Source organism: Mustela nivalis (assembly GCF_964662115.1).
Source record: "Mustela nivalis genome assembly, chromosome: 14".
Taxonomy (NCBI): Eukaryota; Metazoa; Chordata; class Mammalia; order Carnivora; family Mustelidae; genus Mustela; species Mustela nivalis.
The window spans coordinates 17,993,612-18,014,102 of record NC_139033.1 but is presented as its reverse complement, the minus strand read 5'-3'; the positions used below and the strand labels follow the sequence as shown (position 1 = coordinate 18,014,102).

The 20,491-nt window shown below is 51.1% G+C and overlaps 1 protein-coding gene across 3 annotated transcripts in view; it reads left to right on the top strand.

Moving 5' to 3' along the window:
- STX2 (syntaxin 2) overlaps positions 1-17,727 on the top strand; it is a 32,774-nt gene extending 15,047 nt beyond the window's left edge. The window contains exons 4-10 of one of the 3 annotated variants that reach the window (XM_082699442.1): positions 4,404-4,478; positions 6,129-6,202; positions 6,792-6,900; positions 8,527-8,600; positions 8,705-8,842; positions 10,858-10,968; positions 15,644-17,727. In XM_082699442.1, the coding sequence (XP_082555568.1) occupies positions 4,404-4,478; positions 6,129-6,202; positions 6,792-6,900; positions 8,527-8,600; positions 8,705-8,842; positions 10,858-10,968; positions 15,644-15,721 (659 nt within the window). In that variant the 3' untranslated portion in view covers positions 15,722-17,727. Of the gene's footprint in view, positions 1-4,403; positions 4,479-5,450; positions 5,922-6,128; positions 6,203-6,791; positions 6,901-8,526; positions 8,601-8,704; positions 8,843-10,355; positions 10,381-10,857; positions 10,969-15,643 lie in introns of those variants that run through there. The other 2 variants (XM_082699443.1, XM_082699444.1) reach the window with 2 other exon arrangements.
- Positions 17,728-20,491: the final 2,764 nt, after the last annotated feature.

The window sequence follows — 20,491 nt, the reverse complement described above, 5'->3', positions numbered from 1 at the left end:
GAGGCACTGTCCTAGTGCCTACTTAGTTGACCCTTGAAAAGGGAAATAAGTTCATGTCCTGTGGAACTGGGAGAGGGGAGCCTGGGGCGATGCACAGGCTGCCGGCCCCTGGCAGGCGGGGGTGCCTCGGCGCTCTCCCTGCCTGGCTCCCGGGTGGGATACACGATGGGTGGACGGGCTGCCCAGGCCCACCTGGCCGCACCCTGGTGTCCCGTTCCTGGGTCTGTTCCTGCTGGATCGAGGGACTGGCACCATAAGACATGTTCTCCACAGTTTCAGTGTGAACATTTTCAAGTCGACGGGAAGGTTGCAGTGATGGTCCGTGGGCCTCAGCGGTTGTCCACATTGGCCATGCTGACCTGTGTGTGTGTGCCTGTACGGACACACAGTGTACGTGCTGTCGCATGCGATACGTGTGTTCCGTGTGTGCTGTTATTCGTGCTGACTCCTTTCAGAGTGACCTTTTTGGGGTGCTCCGAAGGACACTCTTGCTCGCTGGCACTATTCATCTGGCAGGGGACAGTCACGCCAACTCAGTGCTGTTGCCTGACGGGCAGCCCTGTTCCCGCCCCAAGCCTGGTCCCGTGTCACCCTCTGTAGCCAGCCGTTCCCTCCCTCCAGGGCGGGGCCAGACGCATGTGCGCAGAAAGCTGGGGATTAAGGCCTTCACAACCGGAGGAGGGTCTCATGCTGCACTGGGCCTTTCATCATGGGGGCGTCCCTCCCACTGCCACGAACAGACGCTCTCTGTGCCCTTGCAGCCACGTTGCTTGCGTGAACAGAGCTCCCTGGTTTGCCTTGATTCGTGGCTGTGGGATTGCTCTCCCCGCCACTTACTTTCTTTCTTTCTTTCTTTCTTTTTAAAAAGATTTTATGTATTTATTTGACAAAGATCACAAGTAGGCGGAGAGGCAGGCAGAGAGAGAGGGGGATGCAGGCTCCCTGCCGAGCAGAGAGCCCGATTCAGGGCTCAATCCCAGCACCCTGGGATCATGACCTGAGCCGAAGGCAGAGGTTTAACCCACTGGGCCACCCAGGCATCCCTCCCTGCCACTTTCTGATGATCTTCCCATAGCCGTGTGCCTAATGTGTATCTCTCGTCTTTTATACGTACAGTATTATGGGGTTTGTCACTTTTCCAGTCTGGTCATTTTTGATCTCTACGTGCTTGTAGGCTGTTACCGAGCATTACTGACATATTGGGGTGGACATTCACAATCATGTTTGTTTTTCATTTTTCTTGCTTGTTCTCCGTTACTTCTCTCTCTTTTCAGGCTTTCTTTTGGCTTAGGTTTTAAGAATTTTATCCCCTCCACTGCTAGCTTGTTTATGAGTCCTATTTTCTGTTGTTGCAGTGCTGTCCTCTGCAGTACAGCGTGCATTCTTGACTTAAGGTCCAAGAGGAATCTGTGTTTTTTTTTTTTTTTTTTTTTTTTTTTTTTTTAAAGATTTTATTTATTTATTTTGACAGAGAGATCACAGTAGTCAGAGAGGCAGGCAGAGAGGGAGAGAGGGAAGCAGGCTCCCTGCTGAGCAGAGAGCCCGATGCGGGACTCGATCCCAGGACCCTGAGATCATGACCTGAGCCGAAGGCAGCGGCTTAACCCACTGAGCCACCCAGGCGCCCCGGAATCTGTGTTTTTACTACTTCCAGACACAGGGACCTCAGAAACTTTAACCACATCTGTTCATGCACATGTTGCAGTGATGCGTAAAAGTAATGTAAACGTTTGTACCATGAATGCCCGTTCGGATCCCCCCACGTGCATACCCCTACCAGTGCTCCTTATTTTTTCTTGAGTCTCACAACTTCCATCTGAGATCGTTTCTTTCTAAAAAGCACTCTTAGGGGGCACCTGGGTGGCTCAGTTGTTAAGTGTCTGCCTTCGGCTCAGGTCATGATCTCAGGGTCCTGGGACTGAATTCCGCATCGGGCTGTCTGCTCAGCCTGCATCTCCCTCTCCCACCCTCCCACTTGTGTTCCCTCTCTTGCTGTTTCTCTCTGTCAAATAAATAAAAATAAAAAATCTTTTTTTTTTTTAAAGATTTTATTTATTTATTTGACAGACAGAGATCACAAGTAGGCAGAGAGGCAGAGAGAGAAAGGAGGAAACAGGCTCCCCGCTGAGCAGAGAGCCCGATGCGGGACTCGATCCCAGGACCCCGAGATCATGACCTGAGCCGAAGGCAGTGGCTTAACCCACTGAGCCACCCAGGCGCCCAAAAATAAAAAATCTTTAATAAAAAAAAAAAAGCACTCTTTGTTACTGCTTTTAGTAGGGAACATGCAGTTATCTGCAATTTTCCAACTATAATCTTGTTCATTGAGTGGTGAAAGTAATTTTCTTTGACCATCTTGAAGATTCTGAAGTAATCTCTACAGTGCCTTTTTTCTTTTTTTTTTTTAAGTCAGCTTTTAAGACACTTGGTCTTTGGTCTTTGGTTTAGCGATTTTGCCCTGCTGTTTCTGGATGCGGTTTTCTCTTGTTTGCACTGCTTTTCCTGAGTTAGCCTCCTGGGCCCCTGGGTCTGCACCTATGGCTGCCCGGGCCACTTTGTCCTCATGATCTGTCCCTGGTCCGTTTCCTGCCTTCCCTCTTTGGGAGACCTGCAGTCTGCGTGGTCAGGGCCTTTTCCCTGTGCCCGTGATTCCCTACCCCCTGTTCTGTTCTCCCCCCCCCGTCTCACCATCCTGCTGGGGAGTCTGTCTGCGGTTCATCTGCAGACCTCTCTTTACCCGTTGAGGGATTTCTGGGTGAGATATTTTCAGTCCTGGAATTTCACTTCGTTCCTTTCTGACAAAATTCCTAATCTTGCATTTCACCCCTTTGGATGTAATGATCCCACCGTATCTGACGAGCCACTCCCTGGTGCTCCTGGCGTCTGTGTGCCTCCACTGTGGTTCTTTTTTTTTTTTTTAAAGATTTTATTTATTTATTTGACAGAGAACACAAGTAGGCAGAGAGGCAGGCAGAGAGAGAGAGAGAGAGAGAGAGAGAGAGAGAGAGAGAGAGAGAGAAGCAGGCTCTGCACTGAGCAGAGAGCCTGATGCGGGGCTTGATCCCAGGACCCTGGGATCATGACCTGAGGCTTTAACCCGCTGAGCCACCCAGGCGCCCCGCCTCCACTGTGGTTCTTTGTGTGCCTAGCTCTTTGGGATTGGGCCCCGCGTTTTGTGCATAAAAGCTTGTGGCAGTAATTTGAGTCCTCCTTTTCTAGAAGATGATTTTTAAACATTTCTGACAGACGGCCAGGGGCAGCAGCAGTTCTGGGTGTAATTTGGGAGGCTTAGATGAGCTGCGTCATGGTCCCTCCTCCGGAGCTTTGCAGCTCTCCCCTCCTCTCCCCTGCCTCCAGCTTCAGGCCGCTCCAGTCGCTGGCTCCCCCTCCAGGTGTCTTCCTGGATCCCCTTACCTGCCTTGTTAGCTTTAAATACCTTCAAGCAGATTAAAACACATTTTGTCCAGCTTTCCTGATGGTTCTTAGCAGGAGTGTTTCTCGTGCCACATCCTTTCCCCAGTGGTTTGAAATGCCACCTTTGCCACAGATAAGCTTATGGCTCTTCTCTGTCCCTTGAAGGGATCAGATCTGGTCACGCCTCTTCCATTTCCCTCACAAACACCTGAGCCCCTGCCTGCCTGTGTGAGCTGCGAGTCCGGGATCCGTCCTGGAACAGCCCAGGGCTTTCGTATCCAGAGTGGGGTGCTCCTGGGGAGTACCAGCTGGGGGCGGGGCTCTGACCCATCCGAGGCTCCAGGCTCCATTCTCAGTTACAAAGGCTTTGGTGCCCCCCCCCCCCAGCGCGGCTCGTAGCTGTTCCCCAAGTCTGCCATGCCGTGTCCTCAGCTGGGCTGCACACCTGCACATGTTCTGCCCCGAGTGCATTTTCCTGTCGACTCCTGCACTGCTCTCCCTCTCCAGACACAGGGGTTGTGTCTGGGGGCTTAGCCTTCCCAGTGCAGGGACAGCCACTTCCGTGAGGAACCTGCTTCAATCAGGCAGGGATGAGCACAAAGGAAATCAAACACATGGGAGAACTCCTTTCCAGAATATGGTTAAATTTCTGCTTCCTTCCTTAGGTCTAGGTGTTAGCAACAGAGTCAGTTTCAGCAGTTAATTGCTATCACCCAGTTCTTCCCAAATGTTCACCCAGTTCCTCCCTCACAGTCACCTGCGGGCTGGTTAGGTCGGATTGCAGGCTGCAGGTCCCACCTTGAGTCGGTCTGAGTGGGGCCCAGGAATGTGCATTTCTACCAGGACCCCACCTAGTGCTGAGGCTCCTTGGTCTGGGAGTCCCACTTTGAGACCCAAACACTTAAATATTTACCAGGACTGTTGTTCCATTTAAGTTAATTGTGTATTATAGCTTAGATGTCCCCCCCCCTTTTTTTTTAATTTTAAAGAAATAAAAGAAGAACTTGAAGATCTGAACAAAGAAATCAAGAAAACTGCGAACAAAATCCGAGCCAAGTTGAAGTGTGAGTTTACAGCTTTGGCTGCATGTAATGGGTGATGGGGACATGTGGTTAATCTGTGTTTCCTTTATAATCTCTGATTCTTGACATTTTTACAAGTCGGAAGTGTGAGTGCTTTAATTTGTATGAACTTGGGGTAGTGGCCTTTGCATTATTCATTGTTCTAGAATTCTTAGCTGCTGGCTCTAAGGACTGCACACAGGGAGCTAAAGCTAACAGTGTTAATCTGCAAATTCAGGATAGAACAACTAGTTTGTATTCATCAAGGTTAATTAAACATTTGCTTATAAATTGTTAATCTCTCATTGAGGCCTATTTTTATGACATTTTTTGCTGAATTACAGGTATTTCAGAAGGTGAGTAGCCTTCCATACGAAACTCTAGTTCTTAAATAGTTTCTTAACTTTGTAGGAGTTTAGCTTGTGGTGCTCGGGTTCAGCTCCAAGAGGTGGTTTCTGAGAGGTTTGGGCATAAACAGGGCTGCCAGGAAGACACTTTGTATCTGTTACAAAGGAGCATTCAAACCCAGGAAATCTTCACAGATCAGAAAGAACTTTTGTTGGCACATTGTAGAGAGGTTGGGACAGGGAGATGACTGTCCCCAGCCTGTGGCCACACCCTTCAGCTCTGCACCCGTAGGGCTCCACCTGCCCTGGTGGCTTCATCAGCACATATGTCAGTGTATTGAAAACCAGAAGGGGGGCGCCTGGGTGGCTCAGTGGGTTAAGCCGCTGCCTTCGGCTCAGGTCATGATCTCAGGGTCCTGGGATCGAGTCCCGCATCGGGCTCTCTGCTCAGCAGGGAGCCTGCTTCCTCCTCTCTCTCTCTGCCTGCCTCTCTGCCTACTTGTAATCTCTCTGTCAAATAAATAAATAAAATCTTAAAAAAAAAAAAAAAAAAAAAAAGAAAACCAGAAGGATTTTCACCCCCAAATACAACCATGTGCCATGATCATATATATCCACACAGGTTTTTTTTTTTTTTTAAAGATTTTATTTATTTATTTGTCAGAGAGAGAGAGAGACCATGAGAGAGGGAACACAAGCAGGGGAAGTGGCAGAGCAGGGAACCTGATGTGGGGCTGATCCCAGGATGCTGGGATCATGACCTGAGCCAAAGGCAGACGCATAATGACTGAGCCACCCAGGCACCCCAAAACACATTTTTTAGGAAATATCCCATCAGAATTTACGCTTCCCCAGTGTTCTTTGAGTTTCTTTTTACAGTGTGCTTGAACTGGGTTCCAGATGAGGGCCATACCCTGTGATTGGTGGCGTGTCACTTAAAGTTTTTAAAACTCAGACTCTCCTTCCATCTTCCTCTCTTTTTTCTTTTGGTTGGAGAAACCAGGACATTTGTCCATCAGAGTTTCCATGCTTCAGGGTTTGAAAGCTCTGTATCTCCTGTAGACGGATGGTTAAGTTCTCCAAACTCCATCAGAGTCAGGTGATTTATTTTGCTTGTTTTTCTTTTAAATGTTAAGATAGAATAAGTGTTTTTATTTGGTGGTATTACCACTGATGGATGATCATTATTAAGACCCATACATCTATGAAGAATTGGAAAGATAGGAAAGAAAAGCAGCTAGAAGTTTGGCTTGAGAAACTTCTGTGTTTCAGTTTGAGAGGTGACTCTTTCCCTGTCTGTCTCCAGCGATTGAGCACAGTGTCAATCAGGATGAGAGCGGGAGCCGGGCTTCGGTGGATCTTCGCATCCGGAGAACCCAGGTTTGCCTGTCGGCCTCGCCCAGATGGCAGCAATGTGTAGAATAGGTCTCTTTACTGCTTTCAGATTTGAAGTCGTTCATCTTTACGTCCATTAATCCTTACAACATCTCTGCATACAAGGGGGAGATCTACAGATGACCTCCTTATTATGAAGGAAAAGGGTATTCTGTCCATCAGCAGGGTTCTGCTCTGAAGAATAGTATTATCTGAATTATCTGAGTCCCTGGAGGGTGGGAGGTGGGGTCCACACCTTCTAAAGGTTTGTGGTGTGGACGGTGGTGTCCAGGCTGCTAGCTTCTGCTTGACGAGGGGGTGCCCGGTGTGCAGGCCCGGCCGCGTCCAGTGAGGCGGGAATCGTGGGTGAGTTGGAGTCCCAGCATCCACGTCCATGCAGTGGGGGTCCCAGAGGGTCCGGGCTGGTGGTGCACGGGAAGCTGTCGGTATGGGTTCTGTCCTAGAGTTGGCTGGTCCTCTCACTTTCTGTCTGAAGGACTCTCATGACGGCTTTAGTTTTCCTGGTGTCATATTTTGTATGTCACTTTCAGCAGAAGAAATGGTCGTTATATATTAATTTCTTCTGTGTTAATAGCATTCCGTACTATCTCGGAAATTTGTGGAAGTTATGACAGAATATAATGAGGCACAGACTCTATTCCGGGAGCGAAGCAAAGGACGGATACAACGTCAGCTAGAAATAAGTGAGTAGAGGAAAATGCTATTTTTGTTAAAAACATATTATTTTTAATGTCTGACATCAAAGTACTCTAATTCAGAAGAGTTATTCCATCTCTATTTTTGTCAATATTGCAAAACCTAAAACCTTTTCATGGCTTCCTGTTCATTGAATCACCAGAACTTTTTCTTTGTTTACATCCTTTGGAAAAATCCTTGGTGAGTGGACTTTAAATTATTTTCTAATCAGCTTTACTTTTAGAGTGTTAATCAGATTTGGAAAACTTCCAGCCGTTATCTCCCCAAGTACTTTTCTGTTGCCCCCAACCTTCTGTGCCCCATCTGGGGAGACAGTCTCAGAGGGCCTCACAGGGCTGTGTGTCTGGCAAGCAAGTGCGGGCGGCTCTTTGCTCCAGCCTACCTTGCAAGGATCCGTGCATTGCCATCAGCCTGGGATGGTGGGGCTCCGGTTTTCCTCCGGGCAGAAGGCACCTTGCTGACCACTTAAAGGTCAGTCAGCTGTGCCTGCTCCCCGTTAGAGAAGACCACCTCCTCAGCTGTGGCGTGAGCTCTTGATGGGTGCGGCGGCCACCAGGGCTGTGGGCTTTGTGCACCTTCTCAGGGACTTGGGGAGCCCAGGATAGCCACGAGTGTGAACTTTGTCAAACAGCATTTCATCGTATTTAGAGACTCGGTTATATCCCATGCCAGTGATGTGCAGAGTGTACAGGTCAGTGGCTCTAGTGGGTCACAAATCCAGTTGCCTAACATCTTCGCTCCAAAGATGTGCACCTACTTCCGTCACTCCTCGGCCCTCTTCCCCTGAGCCCTAGGCAGCCACCGACCTCTACCAACTGGCTCGTTTTGGACACTTCATATACGTGCAGTCTCACAATATGTGCCCTTTTATGACTGGCCTCTTCCACTTAAAACAGACTTTTTGAGATGCAGCCATCTGCGGCCTGCTGGCTCAGGTGCCATCGTGCAGATGGGCCACGCTGTGTCTCTCTGGGGCCCTGATGATGGACGTTTGGGTCATTTCCTGATGACAATATGGATAATGCTGTTGTCAACTTTCTCTTTAAATGAGATTTTCATTATTATGATGTTCATTTAATTTTGTCTTTCATGGCACAAATTGAAAAAAAAAGAATTATCAGTTGCGTGTTTTCGAAAACCTGTGGATGTATTTCTTAGAGAGCATTAATACATTTAACTCAAGGAAAAAATACCATCAACTAACACATAGCGAGTATTAAAGCCCCTGCTTCTAATTGTTCAGTCTTTATTTGTGATCTTCTAGTCTATGCTGATAGCACACCCTTTGTCTGTGAGCCAGAGGTAAACTTTTAGAAACACGTGTGTTTCCAGATACATATGACGTCCTCCTTAGAGTTGTTTCTCATTCTTACTAAAGTTAGATTTCATGATTCATTCCAGTTATGAGGTTCTTCTGAGAGTTTTCTAATTTTTCCTGTTTCTTAGTCTTAGGTCAGTTTCTCTCAACATTAACACTCATTTAACAAGATACATTTGAAAGGTCTGAAAAGCCTTTAAAAACGTAAACTCGAGTGGTAGTTGGTGACATATGGCTGAGAGGGTCGTTTACAAATGTGGGTGCGTCCTGAGTGGGGTTTGTGTTCGTCTTGCAGCTGGAAGAGCCACGACGGATGACGAGCTGGAGGAGATGCTGGAGAGCGGGAGCCCTTCGGTCTTCACGGCGGACGTGAGCGCCCGGGAGGCCACACGCCTACACGCGTCTGCCTGTGCCTCACTCCTGAAGCGGCCCTGAGTTCATCAGTATTTCTCTTTTGTGTTTGTTTTTCAAAGATCATATCAGATTCTCAAATTACTAGACAAGCGCTCAATGAAATTGAGTCTCGTCACAAGGACATCATGAAGCTGGAGACCAGCATCCGGGAGCTGCACGAGATGTTCACGGACATGGCCATGTTCGTGGAGACCCAGGTAACTGCACACAGCTCCCTGTCTCCCACACGGACAGCAGGCATCTGTGGAATCTCCTAGCAGAGTCCTGCGTGGCTGAGAAAGCCAGAGCTGTGGGTCCAGTCTCAAAAGTCAGAAGAGGCTTGCAGCATTACTGTGAGGTAGGAATGCTGGCGACCGCTTCAGCTTGCAACAGAGAGGGACTGGCTTCGTACTTGAAGTCTGTGTGTGCACAGGACAGCCGGCGAAGCAGACCCGGGCAGACTTTGGTTCAGGAGGATTTTTAGTGAGACGTACAAATATTGAGCTGGAATTGTGAATGAAGAGGGAGATACAAAGTCTTATGTGTGTACATACCCATCTGTGTAAGCATAATCCAGTAGCACGCACGCACGCCCGTGTGTGTACATGGCATGAATGCAGCTCTGCACAACAGTGTTCACAGAAGGAAAGAGATCTACCAAGTAAGGTAACATGGGACTGTATGGATTTAGTTTTCTTCTCTAAAAACCATGTATTTCTCAAGTGTTCTACAAGGAGCACGTATTAGCACGTAAGGGGAAGAAACGTTTAAAAGAATAAACCCTAAATTTAGGGTACTGTCTGTGACACACGCAGAAGCCTGTGTCCCTGGCATGGTGGTCTAATTCTTGGTTTGTCCAGGACACAGGTAAGGAGGGCAGGCCACCCCAGGGAAGAGGGTGGAAGGAGTGTAGACAGTTCCTTACAAAATGTAAAATCCAGTGTCAAATACAGGCTGGTGTGTTCTGACTCCTGGGACCTGAATCAGGCCCTCCCTGATGTTTCCAGTATGGAGGGAGGCCTGTATGGGGCTGCTCGTTGATTCAGGGGATAGGATTCTGGTGACACCCATTACCGTGGGAGGGTCCATGTCACCCATCTTCGGTAGATCGCGTCCTCATGCCTTTGAAGGCTGGTTTCGGGGTCTGCTCTGGCCGGAGCAGTCTGGTGAGAGGTTCCGAACCTGACCAGCTTATTTTCTGGATTATGTGAGGGGTGACAGGAAGTCCATCCTTGTATGGGATTCATTCTCCATGTGTGTCCCTGACCTTTGGAAGAACAGTTTATTTTTGAGAACGTTTATCATAAAACATGGAAAGCTCAGGTACTGTGTGATTGGCAGGAAAACCCAACAGCCCCAGGGAGGGGCGTTGGGGGTGGGGCGTGGGCTCACTCTTGTTTGGCTTGGGTGGGGCCCTTGCCTTCCCACACCAGAAGTTTCTGCCAGCTTCCTGTCTTCAGGGAGGATTCTGCAGTAAGGACACTACACTGTTTCTGTAATTACGGAAGGTTTCAGAGCACCTTCGACTATGATGGTTCTGCAGCAGATGTGTTGCATCAAGGTCCGTTAAGAAAGGGCTGTGTTCTCACCTTTGTGTCATGGTCTCCTTGTAGAAGAGTGTTAGTAACACTATGTCGGCTCCTCGAGCTCAGACTATGTGTGTAGTCAGAGATGCTAGTGAGCGTGGGAGGTAATGGTTGTCCTTTTCCACTGCTGCCGGCGTTGCTGCAGGTTGTCTGCCATGGACGGAGAGCAGGTACCGACCCCTCTCGCCTCGCTCCTCCCTGCGCTCCACACACTTCCTCAAGCTCGTCAGCCTAGTGTCACACATACACTGCTCTTGGTTTTCTGGTGTTCTAAGGAGACCATGGCAGTGTGCCACTCATTCAAACCATGTCATTATACATCGTGTGTGTGCGCGCGTCAGGAAGGCGCTGGGCTGCGTGCACACAAGAGCACATCTCATTGTGTCCTTGACGTGCCTTTCATCACCCTCAGCCTTGCTGCCCAACCCTCTCATCTGTGCTCATTCTTTTTAAAACATAAATTCTGATCATTTTGTATTGGCATGTGTACAGTGGTTTCATCTGTCTGTAAACGTGGAAAACATTCGGTGTCTATTACGTGCACATTACGTCCCCGTGAAGCCTTTGTCTGTGCTCCGTGGCTGTTGTAAGATATGCGCTCAGGTGTTTCAGGGGTGTCCTCTGAGCCTGGAACTTTCTGTCTTAAGGGTGAAATGATCAACAACATAGAAAAGAACGTGATGAACGCCACAGACTATGTGGAGCGCGCGAAAGAGGAGACGAAGAGAGCCGTGAGGTACCGCAGCAGAGCCAGACGGGTGAGTCTGCCTCCTCGGACTTCGAGTGCACGCTTCTGTTGTGATGGCTTTGAGGGTGGTGTGAGGAGGTAGCCCTCCTTAAAAGGGATTCCAGGAAATAAATGATTCCTTAAATTCTTATTTCACTCTCAAATGGAAGTGATTCTGTTTGCTAAACAGTGAAGGTTGTGTAGGGAAATGTGTTGACCATGGGCCTCTGTGTTCTGCGGCCCCACATTTCTCGAGAGACCTCTGTGTCTTGGGCAGTGTCTGGAGGGGGTGTAAATACAATGGGACCGGAATTCTAGAAGCTGTCGGTCACACATGTTGTGCTGCGAACCCTTGATTCCTCCCTCGGGTTACTTGCTGATTCTCTGGTTTGGAGGAAGAAGAGCGTTGCTGAGGCTGGACTGTGGTTCTATAGCCGCTGCCGTTCAGGCTCTGTGAAGGGGTTGTCCGTACCCAAATCCTGCGTGAGTTGTGAGCAAAGCTCTTCCAAGAAAACAGCGACACGGTGGAACTAAATTCTAACTCAGGAAGAAGAAAGCTTTCTCCAGGTTTCTCAGGTGTCCTTGCCAGCTGTTCTTCCTGTCCTTGTCCCCCGTGTGGGGAGGGCCACACAAAGTCCCCGCTGCTGCCTCCTGTCCCGGGAGAGGGCTGTGCGACTTCACGGTGCCTTTCTGGTTGGGGGTTTCCATGCGCTGCCCACAGAATGCAGACAAGAAAGGAAGGGCTGGGGTCTGTGCGCAGAGGCCACGGTGCTCACTGTTCGCGGGCCGCAGCTCTGGGGCCCCTCTGGGCTCTCCTTGCATCTCCTGGGGCCTATCTGAGCATGTTCTTGTCCTTGAAGCATGACATCAGTCTGTGTCACCACTCTTTAAAATACTCCTGCGTGAAGGAGGTGGTACAGTCCACATGTGAGTTCTTAGTCTGCTTCCAGGCACACTGTGGACTAGTCTGACAAGGTCATTAGCCAAGGGCCGGTCCCTTCCTTTGCCTAACCAGCATAGCAGTGCAGTGAGAATTTTCATGAAAAGTTGGTTTTACAAAGACAGCAGGCCTCCTGTTAAGTACAGACTCTGCCGCTGAGGAGGCCTCCCTGTCTGGTGTCAGCTACTGTCCGGTACTGTCCCCACCTCTCTGGTGACACAGCTGACCCCTGACGTCACACAGCTTGTCCACACTGCTCACTCTGTTCCCAGATGCCCCACTGCCGCATCTGCTCAGACCTCAAGGCCTGCGGGCACAGCCGGCCTCCGGGTGCTGTGCTTTCTGGGGTGGTGCAGGGGCAGCGGAGGGTCCCGCGCTGAGAGCAAACAAACATGGAACAACAGGGCAGGGCTCATTCCGGAGCTCTGGCTGCTGGAACAGGGGTTGGGGCCTCCCTCATGCCTGGCACTGATGGAACCTGATAGCCCGAGTTCTAGAACCGTTTATCTCCAAACAGCCTCACCTCGTGCAACTAAATACCACGCTTTTAAAGAACTAAAAGCTGTCAAACTATCAGGTGTCCTGTAACTTGGATTTTAAAGCAGCTTCCTGGGGATGGTTCTACTGTCAGAATGATGTCTTCTAACGTGGTCCCAGGAGAGCACCGTAATGTAATTGGCTTGCTCTTCTTTGACAGAAACAGTGGATGATTGTAGCCGTGTCAGTGCCCTGGTTTCCGTAAATGCTCTGATTATCGGTTTATCAGTCGTCAGATGCCCACGCGGATCATGTCCGTGTGTGTACCCCCGCTGGCACGGCAGAGAGGAACTGACTGCTCGTCCATGCAGTAACTGTCCTTATCAGCTATGCGGCTTGCCCAGTCCTGCCAGCCGTCTGCGGGGAGGCCTTCTTACGTGGCCTGTGTGCAGGTGTGGCAGGGGTCCCCTTCCTGCCTGCGGGGCACCCACAGCCCAGAGGCACTTGCTCAGTGAATGGGCACTTCCTGCGTTCATGGACGTTTCCAGGTTTCAGCTTTGGGAATAATTGCAACAACTGAAAGTTGCTTTGTGAGGTTTCCCCACTGCGGGGGTTCCCGGGGGCTGGGGGGTAGTGGGAGTGGGGTCTCCAGGGACGTCCTTCGTGTGCGCCCGCTGCTGGTGCTTTCCCCATGCCCCCTCGCTGAAGCGAAGGCCATCGGGTCAGCCCACCCGCTCGTGAAGGGTCCTGAGTAGAACATATGGTTCTACTTCATGGTGATGGAGGTCCCTAGATTTCTGTTTGCCTTGTTTACCGCTCTCCAAGCTTCAGTACATTTTGTGTTTTCACTCCGGTCTCTGGTACACCTGGGGCCCTCCTCCCTGAGGGGGCGCTCGGCTGGCATGTGGCTGGTGGGCTGCAGTGTCCCGGGCCGGTTGGCCACCTCCTCCCGAGGGCCGCAATGCAGCGCCCGGCAGCGGGGTGATGGCGGGTGGTCCCGGGGAGCCCCTTCTCCGGCTGGGAGGGCAACTGCAGACACGGGATGGACATCAAGTGGAGAGGAGGCCCGTGCTGACGTCGGGGCTGGGGGTCCCGAGCCCGTGTTATCTACGTGCCCCAGGATCACACGGGATGTGGTTTCAGAAGAGGCTCTGGCCGCAGAGCTGGTTGTAGGTCATTCTTCAGAAGGAAGGAGGCTTAGCACTCTGTATTGAGACATTTATGTGATCTTCACGATGCTGTCCTGTTAGCTCTGCTGGAGCTAACACGCTGTCTGTGATTTTCTTTGCTAATATAATTGCATTTAAAAATATTTTTATAATTACTTTAAAAATACATATTTTCTTAGTTTTTTCCATTGGTTGTAATATGGTTGTTTGAACATGGTTACGCTAAAGGTTAAAATTAATGTTTAGGTTGGACTTAGAGATGCTGTTTGGTCATGCTATTGGGTAAAAGCAGGCTTTTCAGTGTGATTTTTGGAGGAGCAGTGGGCTTATTGTGGGCCTTGGGCCCAGTTTACTCTAGTGTCTTTAAATGTGAATACAGAACAGTCCTCATTAATAAAAACACCCCAGAGTGCGTGTCAACAATTACTTCTTTTATACAAATGCAGTAGTTGATGTCTATAATTATACTTCTGAAAATTTATGTTTTCAGCAGAGCCCTCCGGGGGGCCAGGCACCAGACTGTAGGCACTTTGTGGAAGTAACACTGCAGCACCGGGGGCAGGGGGGGGCACTTGATTCCTGGTCCAGGGACACAGGCAGAGAGTGCCTGGCCCATGGTTTGTGTCTATGAGTTGGGAAAGTCAGGCCTAGAACTCAGAACAGGATTGGCGCCCTGGGTGTGCTCTGCCCACTGAGAGAAGGCCCACGTGTGGTTTGTGCTGTTGGCGGGGTGTTAGACAAGAATGGTTGTTCCATCTGGAGCGCAGGAGTTCAGCTATCATGGAATTCGGAGGAGCGCCACCTTGAGCCGGTGGGAAAGGAAGGACAGGTGTGCAGAGCCAGTCCCGGGGTACAGAAAGTCCGAGCTCACGTGCAGGGTGGCCGGGTCTCCCAGGGGCCCCAGGTGGTGGCAGTAGGTGCTGGAGCTGAAGGGTGCCCGCTGATGGGAAGGAAGAAGGGACCAGAGGGCAGAGGAAAGGCTGTCATCAGATCATTGTGCTGAGCAGAGTTCACAGGCGTATGGTGGGATGTGGCTGGGGCTGCAGTCCTCATGCCAGGAACATGGGGACCTGAAGGTGGCACTCCCTGCCCTCGGAGTGACTGAACGTTTCCTGTGGGCCTGGCATGCAGTGTGGACGGAGCTGCTACAGGCCGGTGCTGGCTCAGAGCCGTGCCCTCTTCATAGGCGTGTTTCTTAGGCGCCGGTGTGGCCTGTGTGTGCGAGCTGGCGGTACAGGTGATGAGTCTGCCGTCCACAAAAGGAACCCAGAGTCATGCAGGACCAGGTGCCTTTAGTCTTGTGACTTCCTATCTTCTCCCCCAGATGAGTCCACTGGATGAGACCAGATGCCCTAAGCCAAGGGCGGGCTAGCTTCCAGCTGTGCAGGAATGCTTGTTAGCTGAGAACAAAGCTGGCTGTGCTCATAGCCCGGCCTCTGTGCTGCAGATGAGGCGGAAGGGTCAGCAGCTTCCAGTTTCTCACGCATGTGCACACACCTCAGTGTGAAAACATGGGGAGGTCAGAGGTTGGCAAACGAGAGATTCAGGTAAGGTTTGGAGATGTGCAGTGCGTCCAGGAATAAGTTTGTTGTTTCCGTCTAACCACTAGGGAGTGTTCGTTAAGAACCCGCACGGTGCCGAGTAGACATTGCCTTTCCCTCCAGGAGCATGTGTCGTTGTAACAACAACCGTTTTAGCTACATCCCCTTAATTTAATAGATGTGTGTGTAGCTCAGAGCTTCGCCTCTGGAGCTTTCCTTCCGCACTCCGTCCTTTTCTGTGACCTGTGGGACTCGTATTTTTTTTTTTTAAATCAGGTTGCAACTTTTTTTTTTAAAGATTTTATTTATTTATTTGACAGAGAGAGATCACAAGTAGAGAGAGAGGCAGGCAGAGAGAGAGAGGGAAGCAGGATCCCTGCTGAGCAGAGAGCCCAATGTGGGACTCGATCCCAGGACCCTGAGATCATGACCTGAGCCGAAGGCAGCGGCTTAACCCACTGAGCCACCCAGGCGCCCGGGACTCGTATTTTAAACTCTTTCATATTTTGTTAAATGACATTAGTGATTTCTTTCTTTTGATACTTTGCAAATTAATTAATGTTTTTCTTTATCTTGCAGAAAATGATGTTCATTATTATTTGTGTAATTGTTTTGCTTGTGATCCTTGGAATTGTCCTAGCAACAACGTTGTCATAGCAACCATGTCCCGAGAGCCACTCTCCTCGGAGTCAGACCACACCTGCAGCAAGTCCGCCGCCTCCTGTTCCATGACTGAGCCCCAGATGCTGCGACTTGTGGCGCTGGGTGCTGACCGTTTCTTAGTGAAGGAGAGGGCATATCTCAACAGGATGTATCATTCAGGGAAAGTCTGAGTGGGATAGGTGTGACGAGTTACCCCAAACAGCCCTGGACTCTGAACAGCACATCACAACAATGTAACAATGTGAAACTTTCTTCAGTGGCTTTAAAATAAGGAATTATTGAAAATTTCAATTTTTTTTATATTTCAGTGTTAAAAATACATGTGAAGTTTAATTAGGAATACTTTGTGTTAGGAAGCTAGCAGATTTGAGGTCTAAGCTTTCCTTCTCCACCCCTCCCAGCTAACCCTCTAATTAAGAGATGTTTTTGTACTGTGTTTAATTTGTGTTTGTTTGTTGTTTGCAACAAAAATGTTTATCATCACAGCTGTTTTGTAAGATATCTATAACTTTTAATGTTTATAAATTGTTTAATATATTAACATTTTAATTCGCTCCATTTTTATATATTTAATATCGCCTTTTGAAAGAAGGTTCACGACATCGTCAGAGCCGCCTTTACAACCGTTGTTTGCCTTCAGCAAAGTCCACGTCGGGTGCCAAGGCCCCGAAATGCCTTTAAGTGCCTTCTGTTGGTAGTGATGTGTAGGGTGCCAGTGCCCTTGACACCCTCCAGGACAGTCCCCGTTACTGTGCTCGTCTCCACGGCTCGACATAATAAATCAGTTCCTGCACTGTGAAAGCCCACGGCCTCTTGCTTGTTCATTAGAAATAAACCTTATGAGTCCCTGTTTACATTCCTAAGGCCTGAGCTTAGGATGCTGAGAAGACCAGGATTCAGTACTTCCTAAACTCGTGGAAATTATTTCCAGACGTTAATTCTTCTAGATGTAAACTGTTGTACGGAGTCCTCAAATGCTCTTGTTAAGTACTTACTACTCTGCTGAACTATAGAAGTGAATTACCAGCGTTTACAGGGATCGCTCATTAAAGATTTTTATTGCTTATTCATGTTGTTTAGTATAATAATACGGTTGTTTTTTTGACTTGTAAAGTGTACGCGGTCTCACCTGCTGGAAGGTAGCAGCTAGGCAAACTGTAAATGAACGTGAAGGATGGTCACAATGTCGCTAACTCTGGTGATGGCCGTCTATGACCGTGTCAGCATGTCTGTATTCTGACGTTGGGCTGGAAGCAGATGGAGACGTTCTTGGTTCCACACAGTAAGTGTGAATGATGCTGAGGGATTTGGAACTGTGTTCTTTGTGTCCTACAATTATGAATCCCACTCGTTCCCAATTTATGCATGCGGTGGCTTAGCTTACACTCAGATCTGAATGCATTTGCATTTGCTGGCTGATCACTGCTGCGTTCTTGGAATTACGAGAGGAACCTTCTGGCCATCACGTGTTTTTAAGAGTCTTGAAACCGCCGGTCAGTGGAGTGTGCTCACTGCTGTGTGCCTATGTCGAGACTCGCCTCGAGGGATATTTAAATACTTAGCGATCATGCTTGTATTCATATAGCTTTTGGGCACCTGTTTGTATAATTATGTCCGTGTGTCCATCTGTGTCGTCATGGTTCTGGTTCTGCTCATTCAGGTCATCCTCCCTCCTCTGAAGGCCTGACTGAATGTGTGCTGCTGTCATCAAAGTTACAGAAGTGCCTTTTGATTTCTGTTTAGATAAATAATCCAGTTAGTTATCACATAGCACGTCTGTATGTGTAAGCCTCAAGCACCTGTTTGAGATGGGATTTTTAAAAATATATTTACAGATTCACTTGTTACTTTTTATCATTTTCCCAAATATTTTATGTTTACATTAAAAAAAAAAACTGCCAGAGAACTGAAAACAAATTTAGTCTTGTCACTTCTGGAAAGATTTTTGGAGACATACTTTATTGCATATCCATTAATAAATTGTTCTCCTGAGAAAACTACTCTTACCTCTGTGGCCATTATTATATATCATAATGTGAGTTAATGGTGTTAGGGGTTTTGATAGGTTTGGGTTATTTGTGTCATTATTACAAGCCTCTGTGACTCGTGTCTCAGGGCCCGTCTTTCTTGCTGCTCACAACAAATGCTAATTCAGGGAACTTAGGGTACATGTCAGAGTTACGGACTTCCAGTGCTTACCTCCATTCCACAGTCTCTTTTGTTAATGGGTGGGCGGGGATGTCCTTGTGCCCCCAGTGCTCTGAGCTGTTTATCCTCTTTCTTTCTTTTTTTTAAATTTTATTTATTTGTCAGAGAGAGAGCACAAGTAGGCAAGAGTGGCAGGCAGAGGCAGAGAGAGAAGCAGGCTCCCCACTGAGCAAGGAGCCTGATGGGGGACTTGATCCAAGGACTCTAGGATCACAACCCAAGCCAAAGGCAGCACTGAGCCACTCAGGCGTCCCTATCCTCTATTTCTTAATCCTCTTTCAGAATTTTTCTGTTTTTCTTTATTTAAAGGATCTTATTTATTTATTTGACAGAGATCACAAGCAAGCAGAGAGGCAGGCAGGGAGAGAGGAGGAAGCAGGCTCCCCGCCGAGCAGAGAGCCCGATGCGGGGCTCCATCCCAGGACCCTGAGATCATGACCTGAGCCGAAGGCAGCGGCTTTAACCCACTGAGCCACCCAGGCGCCCCCAGAATTTTTAAGTGGGATAGTGGAATTTCCTAAATTCAGAACCCTTCAATTATTATTTTTTTTAAAGGTGTTATTTATTTGGTGGAGACACAGCGAGAGAGGGAGCTCAAGCAGGGGGCGTGGGAGAGGGAGAAGCGGGCTTGCCCCTGAGCAGGGAGCCGGACGCGGGGCTCGATCCCAGGACGTTGGGATCATGACCCGAGCGGACGGCAGACGCTGAACGACTGAGCCACGCAGGCGCCCCTCAGCCCTTCAATTCCAAGCACACTGGCGAGTGACCTTCACCCCCGCATTGGGGAGAAGCACGGGCACTCCGTGCGGGGAGGGCGGGTGTGGAGCCCGGCTCCCCCCGTCGCTCCGCGTCCTGATGCCGCGCACAGCGGGTCTGCGCTCCAGCTGCCGCCGCGACAGGCACGCGCCGGAAGTCAGCGCCCAAGTTCCGACTTCTCACGCGTACTTTGGACGATCAGGTAATGGACTTTGTTAGTCTGAGCCCTCGCGAGCCCCGGAACCGGCAGGGAGCGGCCAAGACGCAGGCACAGGGCCCCAGGCGGGCGGCGGCCGGTGGGGCAGGGGCGGCGCCCGCCCGGGCCTGGAGGGGCCGCAGCCCAGCACCTCAGGAGCCTGCGAACTGGCGGACGCCCCACCCCCCCTCCTCCGCCGTCGCGGGGCGCGGGAGCCTGAGGGGCCGCCCACAGCCCGGGGTCAGCCGGGGTCGCGGCCTCTCCGTGACCTCTGCCCACAGCGTCTAACCGCGTCCTCAGCGGAGGCCACGCCCTCTCGCCCGCTTGAACCGCGACGGGCCCCCCTGCGGCCGTCTACAGGCCAGCCTGCGCCCGGCTGCGCCCGCTGCTCCCGCTGCTCCCGGGGTTCGCCCGGGCCGTGTGCCGGCGCGGGGGGGACGTGAGCGGCTCGGGGCTGAGCGCGGGGCCCTGTCTCCCGGCGCCTGGACTCAGCGCTGCGGACAGCCTGCGGCCTCGTCCTCACCGCGCACCCGGGCCACGGCCGGGACCAGGCGCGCTCCTACCTCAGACGGCGGCTCGGCCTTGACTTCCTCACGCGGCCGGGTCCAGGAAAGGCTGCGGGGGGCCGGCGCCTCAGAGAGGGAGACGGGAGCGCGCGCGGCGGGGCACGGGGGGGAGGGGGACGCACGCACGCACGCACACATCCGCACGCACACGTGCACGCGCACGCACGCCGCGCACGTGCCCACACCCCGCCCCCCGGGCTCGCTCGCCCGCGGCCCGCGGGGCCCCACCCAGGGCTCCGCGGGGCCCCCGGCAGGCGTCGGGGTGGCGTGGGGCGGCCTCCGCGCCGTCTGTCCCCCGGTGCTGGGCGTGCGGTCCGGGGGCTCCGAAGGGTCGCTGCTCTCGGGCACGCGCCTGGCTCAGCGAACGTGTAACTCGACGGAACCGCTGAGCCGTCGGTCCCCGGCCCCCGCGCCACGTGCAGGGAGCCCAGGCCGCACGTCCTCGGGGACACCGGGGCCGGCCGCCTTCCCGTCGCAGCGTCGGCCCCGGTGCCGCGGGCGGCCTCCCTGCGGCTGCGCCGGCGTTTCGCGGCGGCTGCGGGACGGGAACCCTCTCGGGGCTCCCTGGCCGTGCCAGACCGCTCTTCACGCGCCGGCCACTCGGGCCTGCGGCGCGTTTAGAACGGGGGCGGCTGGGCTTCCCTTTTGTCACTCACGCCACTGACCTTGTTGGTAGCCGGACACTTGGCACGTCTGAAACTGGGGTGTCTGGGGGCGGCTCCTCACCAGGCCTTTGCCACTTGCCCTCTAGGTGATTATGGTGGTGCCTTCAGACCTCGAGGTCTGTCCCGCTCATTGGAAAATGCGGGAATTGGAAAAGTTGACCTCCGACCCCTGCTCTGTTAGTTCTTGGAGGCGCCAGCAGGTGAGGCCGGGGAAGGCCTCGGGAAGGCCCTGGGAAGGCTCCCCGTGGAAGGAGGAGGAACCACTCTGTTGTCCAGGACACTCCTAGCCGCAGCGATACTGGAAGACGGAAAATCTAGGATTCCCCTGAGTAAGGCATTTGGAGACAGGACCATTCCAGACCTAGTGAATCCT